General features: G+C 36.5%; 1 protein-coding gene across 11 annotated transcripts in view; it reads right to left on the bottom strand.

Annotated features, from left to right (window-relative positions):
- szt2 (SZT2 subunit of KICSTOR complex) overlaps positions 1 to 18,858 on the bottom strand; it is a 155,160-nt gene that overhangs the window by 54,578 nt on the left and 81,724 nt on the right. For 9 of the 11 annotated variants that reach the window (XM_036571448.1, XM_036571458.1, XM_036571450.1 and 6 more), the window contains 8 exons: positions 18,402 to 18,575; positions 15,806 to 15,994; positions 14,185 to 14,387; positions 12,273 to 12,433; positions 11,230 to 11,339; positions 9,356 to 9,488; positions 6,165 to 6,292; positions 3,360 to 3,410 (listed from right to left, as the gene is read on the bottom strand). In XM_036571448.1, coding sequence (XP_036427341.1) covers positions 3,360 to 3,410; positions 6,165 to 6,292; positions 9,356 to 9,488; positions 11,230 to 11,339; positions 12,273 to 12,433; positions 14,185 to 14,387; positions 15,806 to 15,994; positions 18,402 to 18,575 — 1,149 coding nt within the window. The remainder of the gene's footprint in view (positions 1 to 3,359; positions 3,411 to 6,164; positions 6,293 to 9,355; positions 9,489 to 11,229; positions 11,340 to 12,272; positions 12,434 to 14,184; positions 14,388 to 15,805; positions 15,995 to 18,401; positions 18,576 to 18,858) is intronic. The other 2 variants (XM_036571452.1, XM_036571456.1) reach the window with 2 other exon arrangements.

The following is an 18,858-nucleotide window of genomic DNA, read 5'->3' as shown; positions in this document are numbered from 1 at the left end:
GAGAGGGAGAAAAAGAAAGAAGACGGTAGAGAGAGGGGGGGAGAGGAGAGAGACAGGGAGATAAAGGTGAGAGAGGGAGAGAGACATGAAAAGAGAGAAGTAGTAAGAAGTATGAGAAAGAAGGGAAGAGACAGAGACAGACAAAGAAGGAGAGAGGAGAGGAGAGGAGAGAGAAAAAGGAAAGGGAGGGAGGAAGATAGGAAGTATGAAAGAAGGAGCCAAAGAAAGAAGAAGCGCAAGAGAGAAAGACCGACAAACAGAGAAAGTGCAGAATGAGGGAGATAAAAGAGAAAGGAAGAAAATAACAGACAATAAACAGTAGCACCACGCCTGAATCCTTCCAATCATCTTTAGCAGTGAGGCTGATTAAAGGAAGAGCACCCCAGGAGAGGAAGTGATTTGGAGAATATCTGCTGAGATTAAATCATAAATAGGCCTCATTAAGTACACATAAAGAAAATTCTCAGCAGGGCTGCTTAATCCCTCGAGGCAAGTAGCACACAGCTATTTAAAGAGTGTGTTTGGGGAACAAGAGCAGTACTCTCACGTGCAGTAAAACACACACACTGCAGACAAACTCTCTACATTTGAGGAGCATCGCTCTCCACAGATGCTTCTCAATGACTTCAGCCTTATCACCAAATCACAACTAATAAGCCAGGACTCAAAGCTTTAAAGTCTTTTTAAAAACAAAACACCTGGGACCTCATCTATAAAACATACAGGAGTTTCTAAATTTCAGCATTTGTGTACAATTGATTTATAAAGGCAAAATGGTCTTAAACAATGGGAACACTGGGGAATTTTCTCTCTAACTGACCTCGATCATCTCAAATGCTTTAATGAACTTGAACAAGAATTTGGCATCCCTCAACATCACTTTGATTGGTACCTCCAAATTAGTAGACTGATGAATTCAGCTTCACCCCATGAGTTTTAATATAATAGGGAAACTGCTAAGGCCTTATTATCAATTATTATCTTTCTGGTTGTTAGAATACACTGAACATGCCAAATTCACTAAATACTGATACCAGTAAAATTGGATGGGAAATAGAATTTAAAATGGTGATTCCAGGTGAGAAATGGGAAAACATTCTAGGTCATATCCACTTTAATCTAAGGCTACATTCAAGCTGAAGTGGCTCATCTGATTTTTGCCTTAATGTGACACAGATCTGGTGTTTTCAGAGCTGTGTGGACACACAAATCTTTTTAAATCAGATACGAGCCACTTTCATATGTGGTCCTAGTTCAGATATATATCTCATTCGTGGCCATGTGATCTTAATAAAAATGGGCAGATCAGATTTTGTGTTTTCTCATCGGATTTACTGTGCATGTAACATTATTCAGAGTTAACATGGCAGCAAGCGTCTAACTGGAAGTTAGTGCCAGTAAACGCTGCAAAAGCAATGCAGGTGACTCTTTTTCATCGTCATCTCGCTTTAATCCATAGGTTATTTATAACTCTTGACAAATTGCTTAAACTTGACTAATCTAGATCAGATCTATACATTAAATGTCAAGAAAGGGTATGTTCTCTCACCGCATGGGGACCTGTTCATATATAAATAGATTCTGGGGAAGGATGTGTTCAGAAATTAAGCAAATATTATCATATTCCTGTGCTACTTAACCCTGTGCTCTTAGTCTTGAATGCGCCAATTGCTAATATCATGTCCAATCAAGATCTATTGAGAGTTAGCTATTGTTAGCTATTCTCATTGCTGAAATTATGGAGAGTTAAAAAGAGGTAAATTTGAGCTTTAATGTCTCACAATAAGAGTAGATGTTTTTTTTTATTAAGAAGAAAAATAGATAAAAAACAGATAAAATAATGATTTACATAATTTGTATATTTTACCAGAATACAACTTTTGACTTAAGGACCTAAAAATAGATCTAAAAACTAAGGCTGTGAAACTATTAAAATACTTAACCATGAATAACTGCATTATTTTGTGTAGTTAACTGTGATCTCTACCATTTCTTAAAATAAACATTAGCTAAAATGTGAAAGAAAGACCTTTTTCCATTAAAAACAGTGCATTTCACTTCATAAGTGGGCAAAATAGATTACATCAGAATGTATTTATTACTTCCAATAATTCAATAACATTATTTTCAACATGTGAACACAGTTCATCTGAACATGAAAGTCACATGATTTTCAACAGAGGCTGATTGTTCCAACCAATGACTGTATGCATCATATATATCTTATATACAGTTGATGGTTGCTACTCTTCCATGACTGTAGCCCTCTGGCTCTCCTTTATACAGCTACAGTGGAGGCTCTTGAGGAGAACTGTAGCTTATTACTTTGCTATTGCTCTGGTTGGCACGCTGTTTGTTGATTTATTCATAGGTTTACAGCAAGCACTGTTCAGCATAGTTTGTTGAAGGTATTGTTTTAAAAGCTATTTAAAAGCTGCACTTGAACAAGAGGACTACAGTCATGGATTCTATCACAGTAACTCACAGCATGCATGCAGCTGGCCTCGGTCTGAACTACAACGGATGGTTTGAAAAGTCTGTGACAGCATTAAAGTTATAGATTTGACATTATAAACACATTAACTTTGACAGCATTAAATACATATTTATATACATAAACATATAAAGAATAATTTGGACAAATATATCCATATAGACTTTAAATGTCAAACTTGATAATATAAACTTTACTAAAGAGAGATCCTCAATATCTAGAGTTAGACTAAACTCCTTTTGCTTTGAATTACCCTATGCCTTAATTATGTTTATTTTATTCAAACAAATTTCATAACTCAAAAACGCTAGCCTGCGCATTACTAGCAAACATAGCTTTAAAAAGTTGTACATACATAAAATCAATGTTTTTCATTAAAACACAAAACTATTTTTATGTTAATATGTTTTTGTAGTGACAATTCTTAACAATTCTTGATTGTTAAGATTTTCTGACTTTGGGGCACATTTGCTTCAAAACAATGGGATCTAAATGTTCACCAACTGTTCTGGCCATCAGAGACAGGGATACAGTCTCAGTACCCTATAAATGATTTTGTGTATATTTAACTTTTATTAATATAAAATTATTATATTTTATTATTATAAAATTAATACCTTGGGCTTAAATAGATTATAACATAATGCTTGTAAATATCTAAGGTCTTAATATATTTTTTACTGTCGGTCTGTAGTTTGTAGAATGTTCCATATTCAATGACAAAAAATGAATTTATTACACTTATTACTTGTGGTTACTTGCATTTGTAACTGAGAGTGTGTAATGCAGGAGTGAGTGTGTGTGAATGTGTGAGTGAGAGATGCCAAGCTGAATCTGCTGGCTCTGCTCAGGAGGCCAAACTTACGTGTAAATTTAAAACAAAGCACAGGGGGGCTTTCCTCATCTGAACGCTCTTCTGTGGGCAAACAGAGATAAGCACGCACACTGCATAGCAACTCTACACACACTGCTAATTTTACACACAGTCATTCACACTCTGCTTAACAATTCTACACGCACTACTAAAAGGTCATTAAAACACTGCAGTGGCAAATGGTGTCCCACTTCTTTTGAATTAAAATTTGATCATTTGTAGATTATTTTAAATATATCAATATAATTTTATTCTGCCTCAAGATTTTTTTTTTGTCTGTGGTGTTACATATAAAATATCTTTTATTTTGTAAGTTCTACACAACTCTGTGAAGTCTTACAACTTTATTGATGTTGTGTAATATAACAGACTTCACACTTATTACAGTACAGTGCAAAAGTCAGAGACCTAACCTAATTTATTCAATTTCCAGTCAAAATGGCCATTAAATACACGTTATTTTTCAGTGACAGAAAAAAAATCAGAAACATTTAACATAAAACTATACAGAATCCCCAACAAATAAATATAATGTAACTTTTTCAGTGTATAGCACATCCATAGTTTGCCCTTATTACTGGGTTTTCAGTGTTCTTAGAGCAATGGACTATGGAGTCCACAGTGGCCAGTCCAGTTTTAAGACAACACCAGCAGCTTCTTTGTTTGATCTGCAAATTTTCTTCTTTTTTACTCTTTTCTTTTCTCATTAACAGCTTCTTGACAGCTACACATCCTTTCAGACACATAGCCTTAAGTTGTCCTCTCACAGTGGAAGGATGGACAGAAACACCTGTGGATTTTTTCAGAGTTGAAGCAAGAGTGGAACTTGATTTTCTTCTCTCTCTCAAAGATTAAAGCTTTATATACTGTTTATCTGATGGTGGCAGTCGTTTGTGGTCTAGGTCTTGAGTCCCTTTTTCTCTATAGCTTTTAATAACGTTTTGAACTCCTTTTTTTCCACTTATTTTTCATTGACTTTCCTAGGCCTGGGTCATCACGTTATTGGACCACAGATGTTTGACTGGCCCCTATCTGGCTACCTTTCTGGAATTTTTTATGATATCAAAGCAGGTTAAGAAGGCTGTGCAGTACCACAATGGTAGCATGCTCACCACTAAAACTGATTTTATTCTCTAATCGAGAAAACAATAGCAAGGTTACTTACACATTAAACAAGCTGAAATGAAAAACAGCTGAAAAATACTTACACATTAATGAGAACACAGGTTAACATAAACTCAACAACCAATGAAACATTTCCCTATAGTCCCTAGAGTCTGCTCTTGACAAACACCACAACTACCATAATGGAGACAACAAATTAAAACAGGCAGCTGAAATGTACCTAATAAAGATGGAAGAAAGCAGCAAACTTAAAAACTCAAACCGTCATGCAACTTAGCTAAAGCATACAGAGGTTTGTTCCCTATTTGTGCCTTACCTCTGAAGACTTTATGTGCGGAAGTAGACAGTTACCTGATCACTATTGACAAGGATGATGTTACTTTTTTCTTTAACTTGGGTGGCTGACATTTTGTATTTGGCTTTGAAAATGGGCATCCACTACTCCATTGAAGTGTCAGGTTTCACTTTTACAGTTCCTCCAGGCACATCTTTTGAATATCTGGAGCATCAAATTCAAAGTACGTTTAAAAAAAAACACAAAAACACAGAACACATCTCACTACTGAAAAAACCTGAAAGATTAACCAATGTAATGGTGTATAGTGAAACAGTTGGCATGCAGTGATTGGCGGAGAAAATGAGGCAGAAGTTTTGGAAAGATGTGGAGAGCTTCAACATTATGATCGACCGCAAAAACAATGACATATTTACAATTAGCTTGTTTTTCCGCTGTGCTGTAAGTAAAGTTTCCACTGTGAGTCAAAACTGCTCTTTAGATTTTGTTATAATTGCCCTGGGGGTCGATTACTGGCTTGGGCCTTATGGCACACACCCATAAAACCTATGAGATGATCTGGGTCTGGACTTTCGTCTTCCATATTGCAAGTGGATTATTTTATATTTAATCTCCACAGAAATCTCCTCAGAGATTAAATAAATGAAGGGTGGTCTCTGACTTTCACTGTACATATTAACATTTATATAGCCTATTTGCCACCATAACAGAATAGAATGACCCGAATGTTACACACACATAGCCATACACACACTGCATAGCAATTCTTAACACACCTGTACACCCACACACATACTCATTCAAACACACTTACACACACATAGAACAAACATGTCCACACACACAGGACAGGAGACACTGGCAAAAATGAAAACACTTGTTAGCAATATCAGAAGAAAACAAACCAAAAAATCTAGCAAAAACAGAAGCAGCAGAGAAAAGAGATGGAATGAGCAGTGTTGAAGGTAGGCAGGTTCAGATCTAAACATAAGCTGTTTAAGGCTGAAATAATGAGCTGATTGAGAATAAATGTGGGCCTGTGAGTAGTTTGTTAATCCTTTCATCATTTACTGACTGTCTGGCGTGATTACTGCAGAAGCACCAGAGAGAGAGGTTAGTGAGGCATGGCAGACTACAGCAAAACCCACTCATCATCACATGCAGCACAGTGGTCTCAATCTCAGTTACAGAGGCCTCTGATAAGGCCTATGCGCTTGGAATCACATTAAAATCACACCCAGAGATAAAAAGTTGTAATTTTCATTATTCTTCACTTGTATCTCTGATAAATGTTTAATTAAATTACAGAACAAGCAGAAGCCATATTGATTTTGGCCCAGGACAGATAAAGTAAAGACCTGGCTGGCGAAACATACCTTGTTCAGCACTGTAGTGCCACTGCTGGAAGTTTCGGCCAATCATGATGAAGCTCCTGAAGGTGGCTGGTGGCTGACTGATGTGCTGGACGTGCGACAGAGGAGCAAAAATGTCTCCTTGAGGACAGCTACAGAGACAAACAAGGAAAAGGTAAAAGGCCACCTCACAGGCGAACTATGCATCATAGCTAAGAGTGCAAACAGCTATTTGTTTACTTATTCATCAGCAACAACACAAATCAATTAACATAAAGATAAACATGGTAGTGTGCACCGTCCGTGCCTAGAGACCCACCTCCCCACCTGCAGAGGTCGCTTTTACCTCAGTTCTAGTCTGCTCACTGCACACCTGAATGTTGTTTAGTAATCTGTTTCCCTATTTTTAGCCTGTGTGTTTCCCTACTTTTTTGAGAAGTGTCAATTCTGCGCCTGGTTGTTTCTTGTTATGTCCCCTTGGCTGTGTTTTTTTGAGTTTTTGAGTTTTGGACATAATATCAGATTTGGTTGCACTGAACTTCAGATATTTCCCTTTTTATCTGGACTTTCTTTGGCCTACGACCTTTGAAGTTACCTTCCTTGAAAATAAAGATTGCTTGCAATTGGATCCTGCTCACTTCTCTTCTTCGGCATTACATAGTGTTAGACAACTGGCTAATTTTCAGCTACAGGGCCAGATTCATAAAACGCACTGGCAGATTTACCGTGACGATAAGAGCAAATATTTTCACGGCAACATGTTTGCTACAATTACCACTGTGTTTTTGTTTTTCCACTTTGTCTAATATGAGATGTGACCGTGCTTCTAATATGACACAATCAATGCAAAAAAAAAAAGAACAAAACTAAAACAAACAAAAAAAAACATCTGAACCACTCTGCCAGTGATTTTCCCTGGCAAACCTTCTAACTGCTATTGTAGGAGAACATGAAGAGGAAGAATTGTTTGAGCAGGATTTCAGATATTGACAGATTTATGTGGCATTATTGTACTTAAAATAGCCTCTTCTTCCTGTGTCAAATTTGATTTGATTTTTTATTTTTTCAAACATGTGGAAAATACATTATTTTATTAGTGAAAATTCATCTCTTACTATTTGCATTTGAATTTTTACTAGCCAACTTTTAATATTTACTAGTGCAATTTTAATTTTCACATGGATAAATTCAATTGCTGATGTCAAGAATTAAATATTTACTAGTTGAAATTAGATTTCACAAGAGTAAACTGAATTCCTGCAATCAAGAAAAATAAAAGCTAAAACAGCTTTCTATAGTAATTTGAATTTCAGCATGTCAATTAAATATTTGTGTGAAATACAAAATAGCACAAACTTTAATTTTAGTATCAAATGTTACACCCATTACAAATAAGTGGAAAAAGGCTTAAACTCTTACCAATGAGAAATAAAACCTTAGATGCCAAGATATAATTTCTACAATTAAAATATTATTAGATGTTATAATTCAATTTTACAAACCGGATTCCAAAAAAGTTGGGACACTAAACAAATTGTGAATAAAAACTGAATGCAATGATGTGGAGGTGCCAACATCTAATATTTTATTCAGAATAGAACACAAATCACAGATCAAAAGTTTAAACTGAGAGAATGTATCATTTTAAGGGAAAAATATGTTGTTTCAAAATTTCATGGCGTCAACAAATCCCAAAAAAGTTGGGACAAGTAGCAATAAGTGGCTGGAAAAAGGAAATTGAGCATATAACGAACAGCTGGAAGACCAATTAACACTAATTAGGTCAATTGACAACATGATTGGGTATAAAAAGAGCTTCTCAGTGTGTCAGTGTCTCTCTGAAGCCAAGATGGTAAAAGGATCACCAATTCCACCATTGTTGCGCAGAAAGATAGTGCAGCAATACCAGAATGGTGTTACCCGGCGTAAAATAGCAAAGACTTTTAAGTTATCATCATCAACCGTGCTAAGCAAGCTCCACAAGCTCAGACGTTTGCACTGGGCCAGGGGTCTTTTAAAATGGAGTGTGGCAAAATGGAAGACTGTTCTGTGGTCAGATGAGTCACGATTTGAAGTTCTTTATAGAACACTGGGACGCCATGTCATCCGGACCAGAGAGGACAAGGATAACCCAAGTTGTTATCAACGCTCCGTTCAGAAGCCTGCATCACTGATGGTATGGGGTTGCATGAGTGCTTGTGGCATGGGCAGCTTGCATGTCTGGAAAGGCACCATTAATGCAGAGAACTACGTTCAGGTTCTAGAACAACATATGCTCCCATCTAGACGTCATCTCTTTCAGGGAAGACCCTGCATTTTTCAAGAAGATAATGCCAGACCACATTCTGCAGCAATCACAACATCATGGCTACGTAGGAGAAGGATCCGGGTACTGAAATGGCCAGCCTGCAGTCCAGATCTTTCACCTATAGAGAACATTTGGCGCATCATAAAGAGGAAGGTGCGACAAAGAAGGCCCAAGACGATTGAACAGTTAGAGGCCTGTATTAGACATGAATGGGAGAGCATTCCTATTTCTAAACTTGAGAAACTGGTCTCCTCTGTCCCCAGACGTCTGTTGAGTGTTGTAAGAAGAAGGGGGGATGCCACACAGTGGTAAAAATGGCCTTGTCCCAACTTTTTTGGGATTTGTTGACGCCATGAAATTTTGAAACAACATATTTTTCCCTTAAAATGATACATTCTCTCAGTTTAAACTTTTGATCTGTGATTTGTGTTCTATTCTGAATAAAATATTAGATGTTGGCACCTCCACATCATTGCATTCAGTTTTTATTCACAATTTGTTTAGTGTCCCAACTTTTTTGGAATCCGGTTTGTATATACACACATCTTTTTTGATTAAAAGTTAAAAAGTCTTTAAAAAAATATATTATTATTTGTCAGCACTTCCTCCCTAAAATTTGTAGCTACGCTTCTGAGAATTTTGGTTTTCTTTATTTTAATTTTTATTATCATATCCATCTTGGCAGCCAAACTGGTGTGGCTCTTAGGTGTGCATGGCTTCACTTGCATGTGGATTTTTATTAGTTCCCCTTCAAGAAACTGGGCATGTGCAATCATATAGAATATATGTTTAACAAAGGTCCGCATAAATGTTTGGAGAAACTGCTTCCCATTTATCTAATAAAGTGTTACTTTTTATTTTACTAAATTTATATACTAAATTTTACTAAATTTGTTTTAGAACATACCTGATCCTCTCAAAAATCTTCACTGTGGTGTCCGGGGCCAAAGAGGTGACCAAATGCATGACCTCCGTTACAATAGAGGGTAAGAGGAAGAGTGAAGAGATTTCAGCTGTACAGTGTTGGATGGATGGACAGCCTGAGACAAAGGGGCAAATAAAATGATACAAAATGAGGACATGTTGACATTTTTTTAGTTTGCCGCATAAACAGACACCTAACTTCTCCTTTAAGTACATGTTTTAAGGAAAAAATCACCAAAAGCCATTTGACAGCTAATGTTGTCTCCTTGTGGAAACTGTATAGCCTGTGAAACATTATTGAGTTCCATGACACCCTTCAGTCTAAAAACAGTCAGGGTTCCCTGAACTGCTTTTCTTTTCATGCTTGCAGTCAGGATACAAACATAAATGTGCGTACATTTTTCAATACAGGCCTACAAAAACAAATAAACATGTACTTAATTCCTTATTATGATGCAGATTTGTTGTGAAAGTAGTCATTACTGCTTCATATGTTTTACCATTATAGTCGGTGCATTTTACACTCAACACAGTGAAAATCACATTTTAAGCATTTTTTAGGATAGGAGTTCAGGATACCGCCATTCTGAGCTGTGCATATATGCCACTTGCTTTCCACATGAGAGAGCAGGGTTCAAGCCAACTGCAGGGAACCACTTGTTGTTGGTCATTCTGTCAATCTAAATACATCCATTTGGTAGTGTGTGAAGTAATTTGATCCGTTTTCGCAGCCTTAAGCGTTGTGTTTATGTCTACACTAAAAAAAACAGTCTGCGTGTTAAGTTTCTAAACAAACTAAGGATGCATCAGCTATTAGTTTAAGAATGTTTTAGCTACACATTTTACTCCGGTGTAACACATTTAAAATGCAATATCAGCAGCTTAGTGGATCACTCTAGCAATTTCCCTATAAACTCCATATAGTTTCCCTGTAATATCATTTTGGTTAGTATCTTTAGGAAAATCAGATAAACAGCCAAATAGCTCTCTTTTCTCCATCTCATGGAGTTTCTCCTCGTCCATTTTTGGCTAGTTTAACTAGTGTTGTATTGTTACTGACAGCATATCGGTATCAGCACTGCTACTGGCACTTAATGCAGTATTGGTATCGGAGATGGGGATACTGATACCTATGAACGACACCATGAAGCAATTTCTGATGTGCACATACGCACCAGTAGATGGAGTTTAACAACACATCAGCAGTGTGAGCTGACAACTGTGAAAATGCTCATGGAAAAATCTGTAATGCCAGTATTTGGTGGGGAAAATACACTAATGTAAGCCCTCACCTGAATGCCTGAGGCAGGCTTCTTTCTTTCTTAACCTTGATTTAGCCTTTAGCATAGCAGCCCACTAACTGGGCTAATGTGTGTGTCCACTAACTATATATATATATATATATATACACACAATCAAGCTGATAATGTTTTATTTGTGACGCAGAACATAGATTTTATCAAAATAAAATATTTATAAATGTAACTGTATAAACCTCAGGACTTACAGATTAGTTAGGTTAGATAGAGTTAGTATCGGCACCGGCACTCTGAGTTGGCCAATATTTAAGGATCAGGCATCGGTGTCATAAGTGGAAAAGTGGTATCGGTGCATCCCTAAGTTTACCATTTGACAAAAGAGGTTCTGGCTTAACCGCAGTATTTCTGTTGAGGTGGAATATCATAACAATGTGATGTGAAACATGAAAAATATAAACAAGGCATCCATTAAAAACAGCACGCTGCATTGTGCTGTGTCAAGCTCTGACACTTGTGGCTTGTGCAGACAAACTCTACCTTCTAGACAATAACTGAGAGAGCTTAGACACACTTTCACATTAGGAAGACAGAAACTCACCCAGTTTGGCCATGAAAATCACCCAGGGCTGGAAGGTGGATTGATAGATTGGGTGCAGAGTGCCAGTATCACCTTCCTCTAACTGAGCCACATGGCGTTTGTATAGCGGCCTAGAGGGAGAGACAGACAGAGACAGAGACATAGACAGAGTGCAGGAATAGGTCACATATGTTTGGGACATTTAATGTTTATGTGAGTGTTATAAGTGTACGTGTGTGTGTATAGATATGTACAGTGTGTATCTGTGGCTGTATAAAAATGTGGTTGTGTGTCTGCTCTAGACGGCTTTGTAACTGTATGTTACACTAGCAAGATATAAACAAAAACGAAGAAATATTAAAGGTGTCCAGTATGATGAACAGAGCTGTAGATTTTAAAATGCCTGAGAAAATGTATAAAACAATAAAAATAAAATTATTATTATAATTTATTACAGTATAATTAGAATATTTTTTTTTCCATTTTGAATAGCAGCATATGTCTTCTTGCATTTGAGTAAATTTGTATGCATGTGTGTACCTCTGGGTCAGCTATATTCCACTCTAAAAAGCGATGCGTTAAATAACCGCACATTTATCAGAGATACCCATTTGAACATATATGTGTCAAGTTGTTTTCTTTTTGAACAAAAACAACTAAAAGTAACGCAAAACGTGATGTCCTTAACTGAATACACCAATGTCTAGTTAAGGACAGAATGTGTTGCTTTTAACACAAAATCTTTGAGTTTTAATGATAATTAATGATTTTATTTCCATACAGCAGTGTTTGTTTTTTTTTGAGTAATGCTCAAAATCAGCTAAAAACTGCTGAAACAGTCACTACCAAAACATTTGGTAATGTGTCGGCAGTTTTATAATTGCTTTGGTAGTGACAAAATGCAATGTCATATATTTTAATAAAACAAACATAACTATAGAGTCATTCCAAGCAACAGACAAAGAGTCTAAAGTCCAAATCAGTTAAAAGTCCGAAATGTGTTTTCAACTCTTTGAACCAATTCGGTAGAAGGATCCATTAAAGTGTGTCTATGTGCTGCTGACCTCTGCTCCAGTTCTACTGCTGCTACTCTCTCGTGGCTCCACTGCTGTTTTACACTCTCTGTTTTGTGTCTCCTCCGGGCCAGCCGGCTGTCCTCCGCTTTCTCCTGTACAATGTCGTCTGTAGTCTTCGGACTGCCCAGCTCTGATGAGTCTGGCTTACTCTAACACACACACATACACGCACCAATAAATGTCCCAGTCATAAGAGAAAACTGGCAATGGGCATAAACTGATGCCTCATTATTAGCATCAGCATTAACATACACAGCAGATGCAGACATCAACATAAAGACATACAGATATATACAGTCTTATGCTAAGTTTGAATACCACCGGTAAAATTACATATTTTTTGTTTTGTGAAAATAAGTAAAGGTATACTCTACAGGGAACATAAAGGTATATACTGAAAAAAATAAAATATACAATATAAAATGTGCCATAGCTTTTGCACAGATCATGTCCTTTTCACAAAATTTAAAATTTCATCAAATAAACAGCAATTGTGCATTAAAATGTGCAGAAGTGTGTTCTCTGTGGAGGACGTGTTTCTTAACTAAGAAAATCAACAAAATATAATTTGACCAGCGGTGCCAAAACTTTTGCATTTAACTGTACACAGACACATGTGGCTAAAACAAACGTACAGCATTGTGACCACCCTTCATTTAATTAATTTCCAGTCAAAACTGCCATTTAATTTACTTGTTTTTCAGGTGATATTTCTAGGGAGATCAGGCATAAGACAATCTACTCACATAATGAAGCAGAAAGAAAAATAAGTGACACACCAGGAGTTTCCAAAACTGGAGTTAAAGATTTACAAAAAATGGGACTCAAGCATGCAAGACCTGGCAGTCCCATAAAACTATCAGATAAACAGTACTTAAAGCTTTCAGCCTTGAGAGAAAGGAGAAAATCAAGCTCCACTTTTGCTTCAGATTTGAAAAAAAAAATCATAGGTGTTTCTGTCTATCCTTCCACTGTGAGAAAATACAACACAATGTTATGGGTCTGAAAGGATGTGTAGCTGTCAGGAAAGCTGTTACTGAGAAAAGGAAATAGACAAAGAAAACTGCAAATCAAAGACACTGTTGGTGCTGTCCAAACAAAAGACTGACCACCTGTCTAGACCTCAACATCTCTGAATGCATTTGGGTTTACTTTAAAGTTTGAGAAGCAGAAAATGCAACCAAATTCTATGACTGAACTTTAGAGGTATAGAACAATATCTCTGTAGATTTTACAGAAAACGTAAAGCAGGTCTTCTGAAAAGAATGGAAGCTGTAATAAAGGGAAAGAGCAGACAAAAATACTAAAAACAATATTATATTTAGTTACTAAGGCTTCTGTGTGATTTCCTATTAAACATGTTTTTCCTAATGCAAAAAAAAACAAAAAAAAAAACTAAAGACATACTTAATTGCCATGTTGCCTGGAAATTAAATAAATGCAAAGCAGTCTCTGATTGTACCATATAGTGTTAAATAATGAAGTCTTTTTAAAGGCCCCCTAGTTTACTTTTCTATAGTAAAGCATTTTGGAATCTTTGAAAGCCTGTGACTTGTTTAACCAATTTTCACTACTTGGCCTTCTAACTACTAACACAGTCCATACTAATGACAGCCCTAGTGCACACCCATATCTAAATGTATAGATACAAACACTCCCACACAACAATAAATGACCCAATTATCAATGAAAATGGCAGAAAACTAGTGTGTCTCATTATTAGCTTTGCATGAGTGTCTGTTCAGGTCCAGAGCAGCAGGGCCAGGCTGACCATCAGCTGTGTTTTGTAAAGCGAAGGAAAGCCATGCTGACAGCTTTAACTAATGACAGTCATTTGCTGCTAATCAAGACACTGCACTCTGAATGGGCACATGTGCGTGTGTGCGTGCGACAGACGCACCAGGATTTCCCAGAAGCTGCGGCGGATGGTTTTGCCCGTGGGCGTGGTGGACTCCGGTGTGTTTGATCCAGTGGCAGGGGTGGAGCTGGGGGCTGGAATAAGTGTGATGGGGGAGGGGCCAGTTTTAACACTGTGAGCGCTGACTGGTCTTCGAGGGCTTTCCTTTACCTCTTTCACCTCTGGCTGTGGAAGACTCAGAGCAACTATACCAAAAAAAAAAAAATATGTTTAAACTAACATTCTGAAAATTTTCACATACATTTCACATTCAATACTGTAAACAATTGAATGTGATTTTATTTGTGTAATTTATTAGGATGACAATAAATGAATTTGAGCAAATCTCGTACACCAGACCCAAGTTTTCAGATGGTGAAAAAGAGACACTACTTTATTCCCCTGTTTGTTTTTTTTAGCGAACTTTCGCCAGAAACAAAAACTCTCCAACCAATCATGGTCATTTCTGACAACAACCAAGCAAAATCTTTAAAAGCAGTTTAAATGGTGCTCAAACAGAACTACAAACACCCGAGTAAAGTATAGAAACACTCAGCTTTAAGAAGCAAGAACATTTTAACAGATATTCTGAATATTTTTCCACAGCACAAACAAAAAATTGCATTGTGTCCTGTATATGCAATTTTTTTCTTTTGCAACTATTTCTTGCATTTTTGTGCTGTTTATTTATGTCACATTTAGTGTAATACCTTAATGCTTAACTATTACAAGTCACCACTGATATTAATTATTGCTTACTCGTAGCTCATTAAAACAAAGAAAGAGAAATTCAGTGGAAAGTACAGGTTCTACATACCAGAGTATATACCAGAGTATAAAGCATTTGTGTTTGTAATAGAGACGATATATCACCATTACTGTGATACGTGCCATGATACACTTTTGTCAGCGCAACATGGACTTGATCATTACTTACAGAACATTGAACAACTGCACGGGTCATAAAAAACTGATGCGTATTTGAATATAAATGAATTTAGTTTTCTTAAGTAGTTATTTTTGGCAAATGTAGATTTTAACTAAATGCCTTAAAATAAATATCTTGTTAAACATTGTGCATCATGAAAATGTATCATCACATTGTTTTTTATTTGTTTTTGCAATACTGTTCAGACTTACTTTGTTAGTGGAACAGGACGTATATTTATTATAATTTGAATTTGATGAAAAGTTATGGTTGAGCATACAGTCTAGTTTTACAGATATAAAAATCATAATTTACATGTTTTTGTCATTATTTTTACACTGAAAATAGTTACACTGAAAAGGGCTGCATGATTTAAACCTGTCAAAATCAAATGTCAATTGAACATAGTTTATTATATAATAAATTACCTTTATGTTATTAATTAAAGAATAATGCAATAGTCTTTAAAAAACAATGTACTGTAAACTGAATGTACAGCAAAACAACAAAAAAAAGACTCCAGCCTTGTAAGAAATAAAAACACAGTACAGTAAAAAATAGAAAGTAAGGCGTGGAAAGAAACTATACATTTTTAGAATCTACTATAGAACTAATTTGTAAGTTCTGTATCTATGTGAGTGAAGAAAGACTATAATAAAAGCTGGACTATAAAAAAAAAATTAAGTGTTCTCTAACCGTTAGCCTCGTCTCTCTGGGCAGTTCTGGGCATACAGAAGGTCTCTAAACACAGTGGGTTTGGCAGAACTTTCATCTCCATTACGACGTCACAGAGTGCATGCCGCAATGCCCCTCGCAGTTTGTCCATCAGCTGCAGGGGGCTAATGTTCCCCTGCTCCCAAATATCAAACCTCACAGACACCGCACCTGTAAACACAAACACATTTATAGGTGTTTTTGTGTGTATTTGTACTGTGTTTTAGTCTCATTTTGAGTACTCAGACTCCATTGGATAATATGAGAAAATATGTCATGTCTAATACTAGGGGGCAACAGGCAGGTCTAGATGAAAAAAATTGCCTTTTTTGATAAAGTAATGTAGTTATGTAGAGTTAAAGAACTAAGTATGGACCACATAGCACCCTTGAAACTACTGGACACCTGATACATGTATGTACATGTTCGGAATTGAATTGTTGTTTTCTTCAGAGCACAACTAATCATTCGCAATCTAACATATTTTCTTGCTAATTACAAATGCTATTTTACAAAAATGCAAATATTCTATTCAACTCTATGTCAACTTCTGTATTGCGTTAGCAACAAGTTAACTAAGGCTTACTTTCACTTTTACCCTGGATTTTAAACTGCTTACGGCAGTTCTAGATATGATGACAACTGAACTGGTAAGAAATACATGTAACATATTCTTTACTTTGCCAGTTTTTCAGTGAATCCTTCACAAAATATTTCAGCTTAAATCCTTACTCTCAATGGGCGTCATTCACCAACCATTCTTAAGAAAATAAATTTTAAAACCCACTTACGCAGAAGATTCTAACATTCATCGCTGTTTTCTTATTTTGGGATCTGTTTTTAGGATCTTTCTCAGGAAAAACCTTACGAAGATATTGGTGAATGAGGCACAGCTTTATTGACGGAGCTTCTAGCCTATTAGCTCTCTGAGCTATCGGATAGCTATTAGGACATAGTTAAACTACACCACATTGCTACACAGGGTATGTTTATGTTTCAGACATTTTACTTAATATACACACATAATTTGTGAATCTAAGAATAAGTTATTTGCATTCCTATATTCAGGTTGCACACTTAGTCCAAAATGAATGAAATAAATGGGTCAGATAGCCTAGATTAGATTATATTATTCAAAAAATAAAACTTGTACATGGATATTAATTATTGATTATTAATTAAATTTTGCAGAACAATCCAACACACCTCAGCATTTTATTATATCTGCACTGTACTACACACACACATTGACCGACCACTTCATTAAGTACACCTCCTTGTATCTGCAGTCCTTGCCTATTTTATCAGGTCCACTTAACACATAAGGACACTTTACAGTTCTACAAGTACAGACTGTAGTTCATCTGTTTCTCTGCATACTTTGCTAGTCCACTTTCACTCTGTTTTTCAATCATGAGGTCCCACCCAACAACACCACAGCACAGGTATTATTTGGTTGGTGAATCATTCTTAGCACTGCAGTGGCAGCACAAGTGCATCAGATACAGCAGTGTTGCTGGAGTTTAAACACTGTGTCCACTTACTGTCCACTTTATTAGACACCCAGTAGATATAAAGTCCACCTTGTAGATGTAAAGTCAGAGACAACAGCTCATCATTGATGGAAAAGATTGAATAAAACATTGGCTGACTAGATAGCTTGGAACCCTCCTAAAAAGGTAATATAGGGAAGCAGACTATGGACTGTATGCAGCAGACTCTCTAACGGGAAAAGAGTTTCTAGGCCCACAGAAGAGAGCTGTATCAGAAGACAGTTTAGAGCTGAGGTACACTCTTGTACGTAAATGGAGAGTGATGTAAGATGGTCCTATGGAGAGTTGTGCAAGAGGGCCCTGTAAGGACAGAACAATCTGGTAAGAGTTAGACCAGAGTGGGTTTTTAAAAAAAGACATCTTATGTGTTTGGTTTAAAGGTTACCAAAAAAAGTGTAAGGTTTGGATATGATGGTGACTAAAATGGTATGGAATTGTGTACAAGGGGTGGGGAGATTACCTCATCACCCCAGAGGGGAATAAAAAAGGATGTTTTGAGATGATATTCGCATTGTGGTTGACCAGGAACCATCTTGCCATTTGATGCTCAATAAAGCGAAGGCCTTTTCCTTCCTTCCATAAGAACTCAGTGGCTGAAGTCTTTCATTTTTGTTAATATTCTTTGATTTGACTTTTTGAAGACATTAGATTACAGACAGTTATGTCTGTAACGATTTCCTTCTGGTTAGATTTAGCCAAAAGCAAAGCAGTAAATATACACAGTTCAACTAAAATCTCCAACTCTTAACACATGTAATCACAGCTGCCTTGAAATGTGCTTTTTTCCCCCCCAGTCACCACATGTGCTTAACCCCTTAGACAGCAAGTTTTATTTTCACTTATTAATTTTAAGGTGCATTATTCAGTAACTGTCTTAAATGAATCAGAAACAACTCAGAAATTATTAAGTAATTTATGCGTTCTTGATAGTGAGGAAATAAACTCTGGACCTGCTGACAGATCTTTACAGTTTAAACGCTTAACCAAATATCGTCTTTGAAGTCCAGTAAAATTAGCCTCCATACCTGTGCTCTGGCCAGGCGAATCTATTTTAACCACAGTTGTCAGGGCTTCAAATTGGTCTGGCTGGAGGGAAATGCTGGAGGAATCCCCTTTTGGAGCATTATTAACATCCTGAGCAGAGACCTGCAGTGGACAACCCTGAGCGTCCACAAACGACAGGGCAATGCACGCAATACCTGCAGAAAACAGAACACAAGCATGGCTGTAAGAATCAAGAATAATGTGAGCTCTATAAAAAAGATATCATTTTATTAAAATACATAACATAAACCACATTCACCTGCCAGCAAGGGCTTTCAACACACAAAAAAAATTATTTTGCTTATGCGAGAACAGCAAGGTTTACAGAAATGCAGAGCAACAGCACAATCTATAAATCTACTCTTAAATAACAAAAATGCAACACAGAAAATAATTGTGAAGGCAGCAGCTGTCATATGGAGTCTGGATTATCATAAA

This window comes from Colossoma macropomum, unplaced genomic scaffold (genome assembly GCF_904425465.1).
Source record: "Colossoma macropomum unplaced genomic scaffold, Colossoma_macropomum, whole genome shotgun sequence".
Lineage (NCBI taxonomy): Eukaryota > Metazoa > Chordata > Actinopteri > Characiformes > Serrasalmidae > Colossoma > Colossoma macropomum.
Note: the sequence above shows the minus strand (reverse complement) of the source record. Positions and strands in the feature narration are given on the sequence as shown.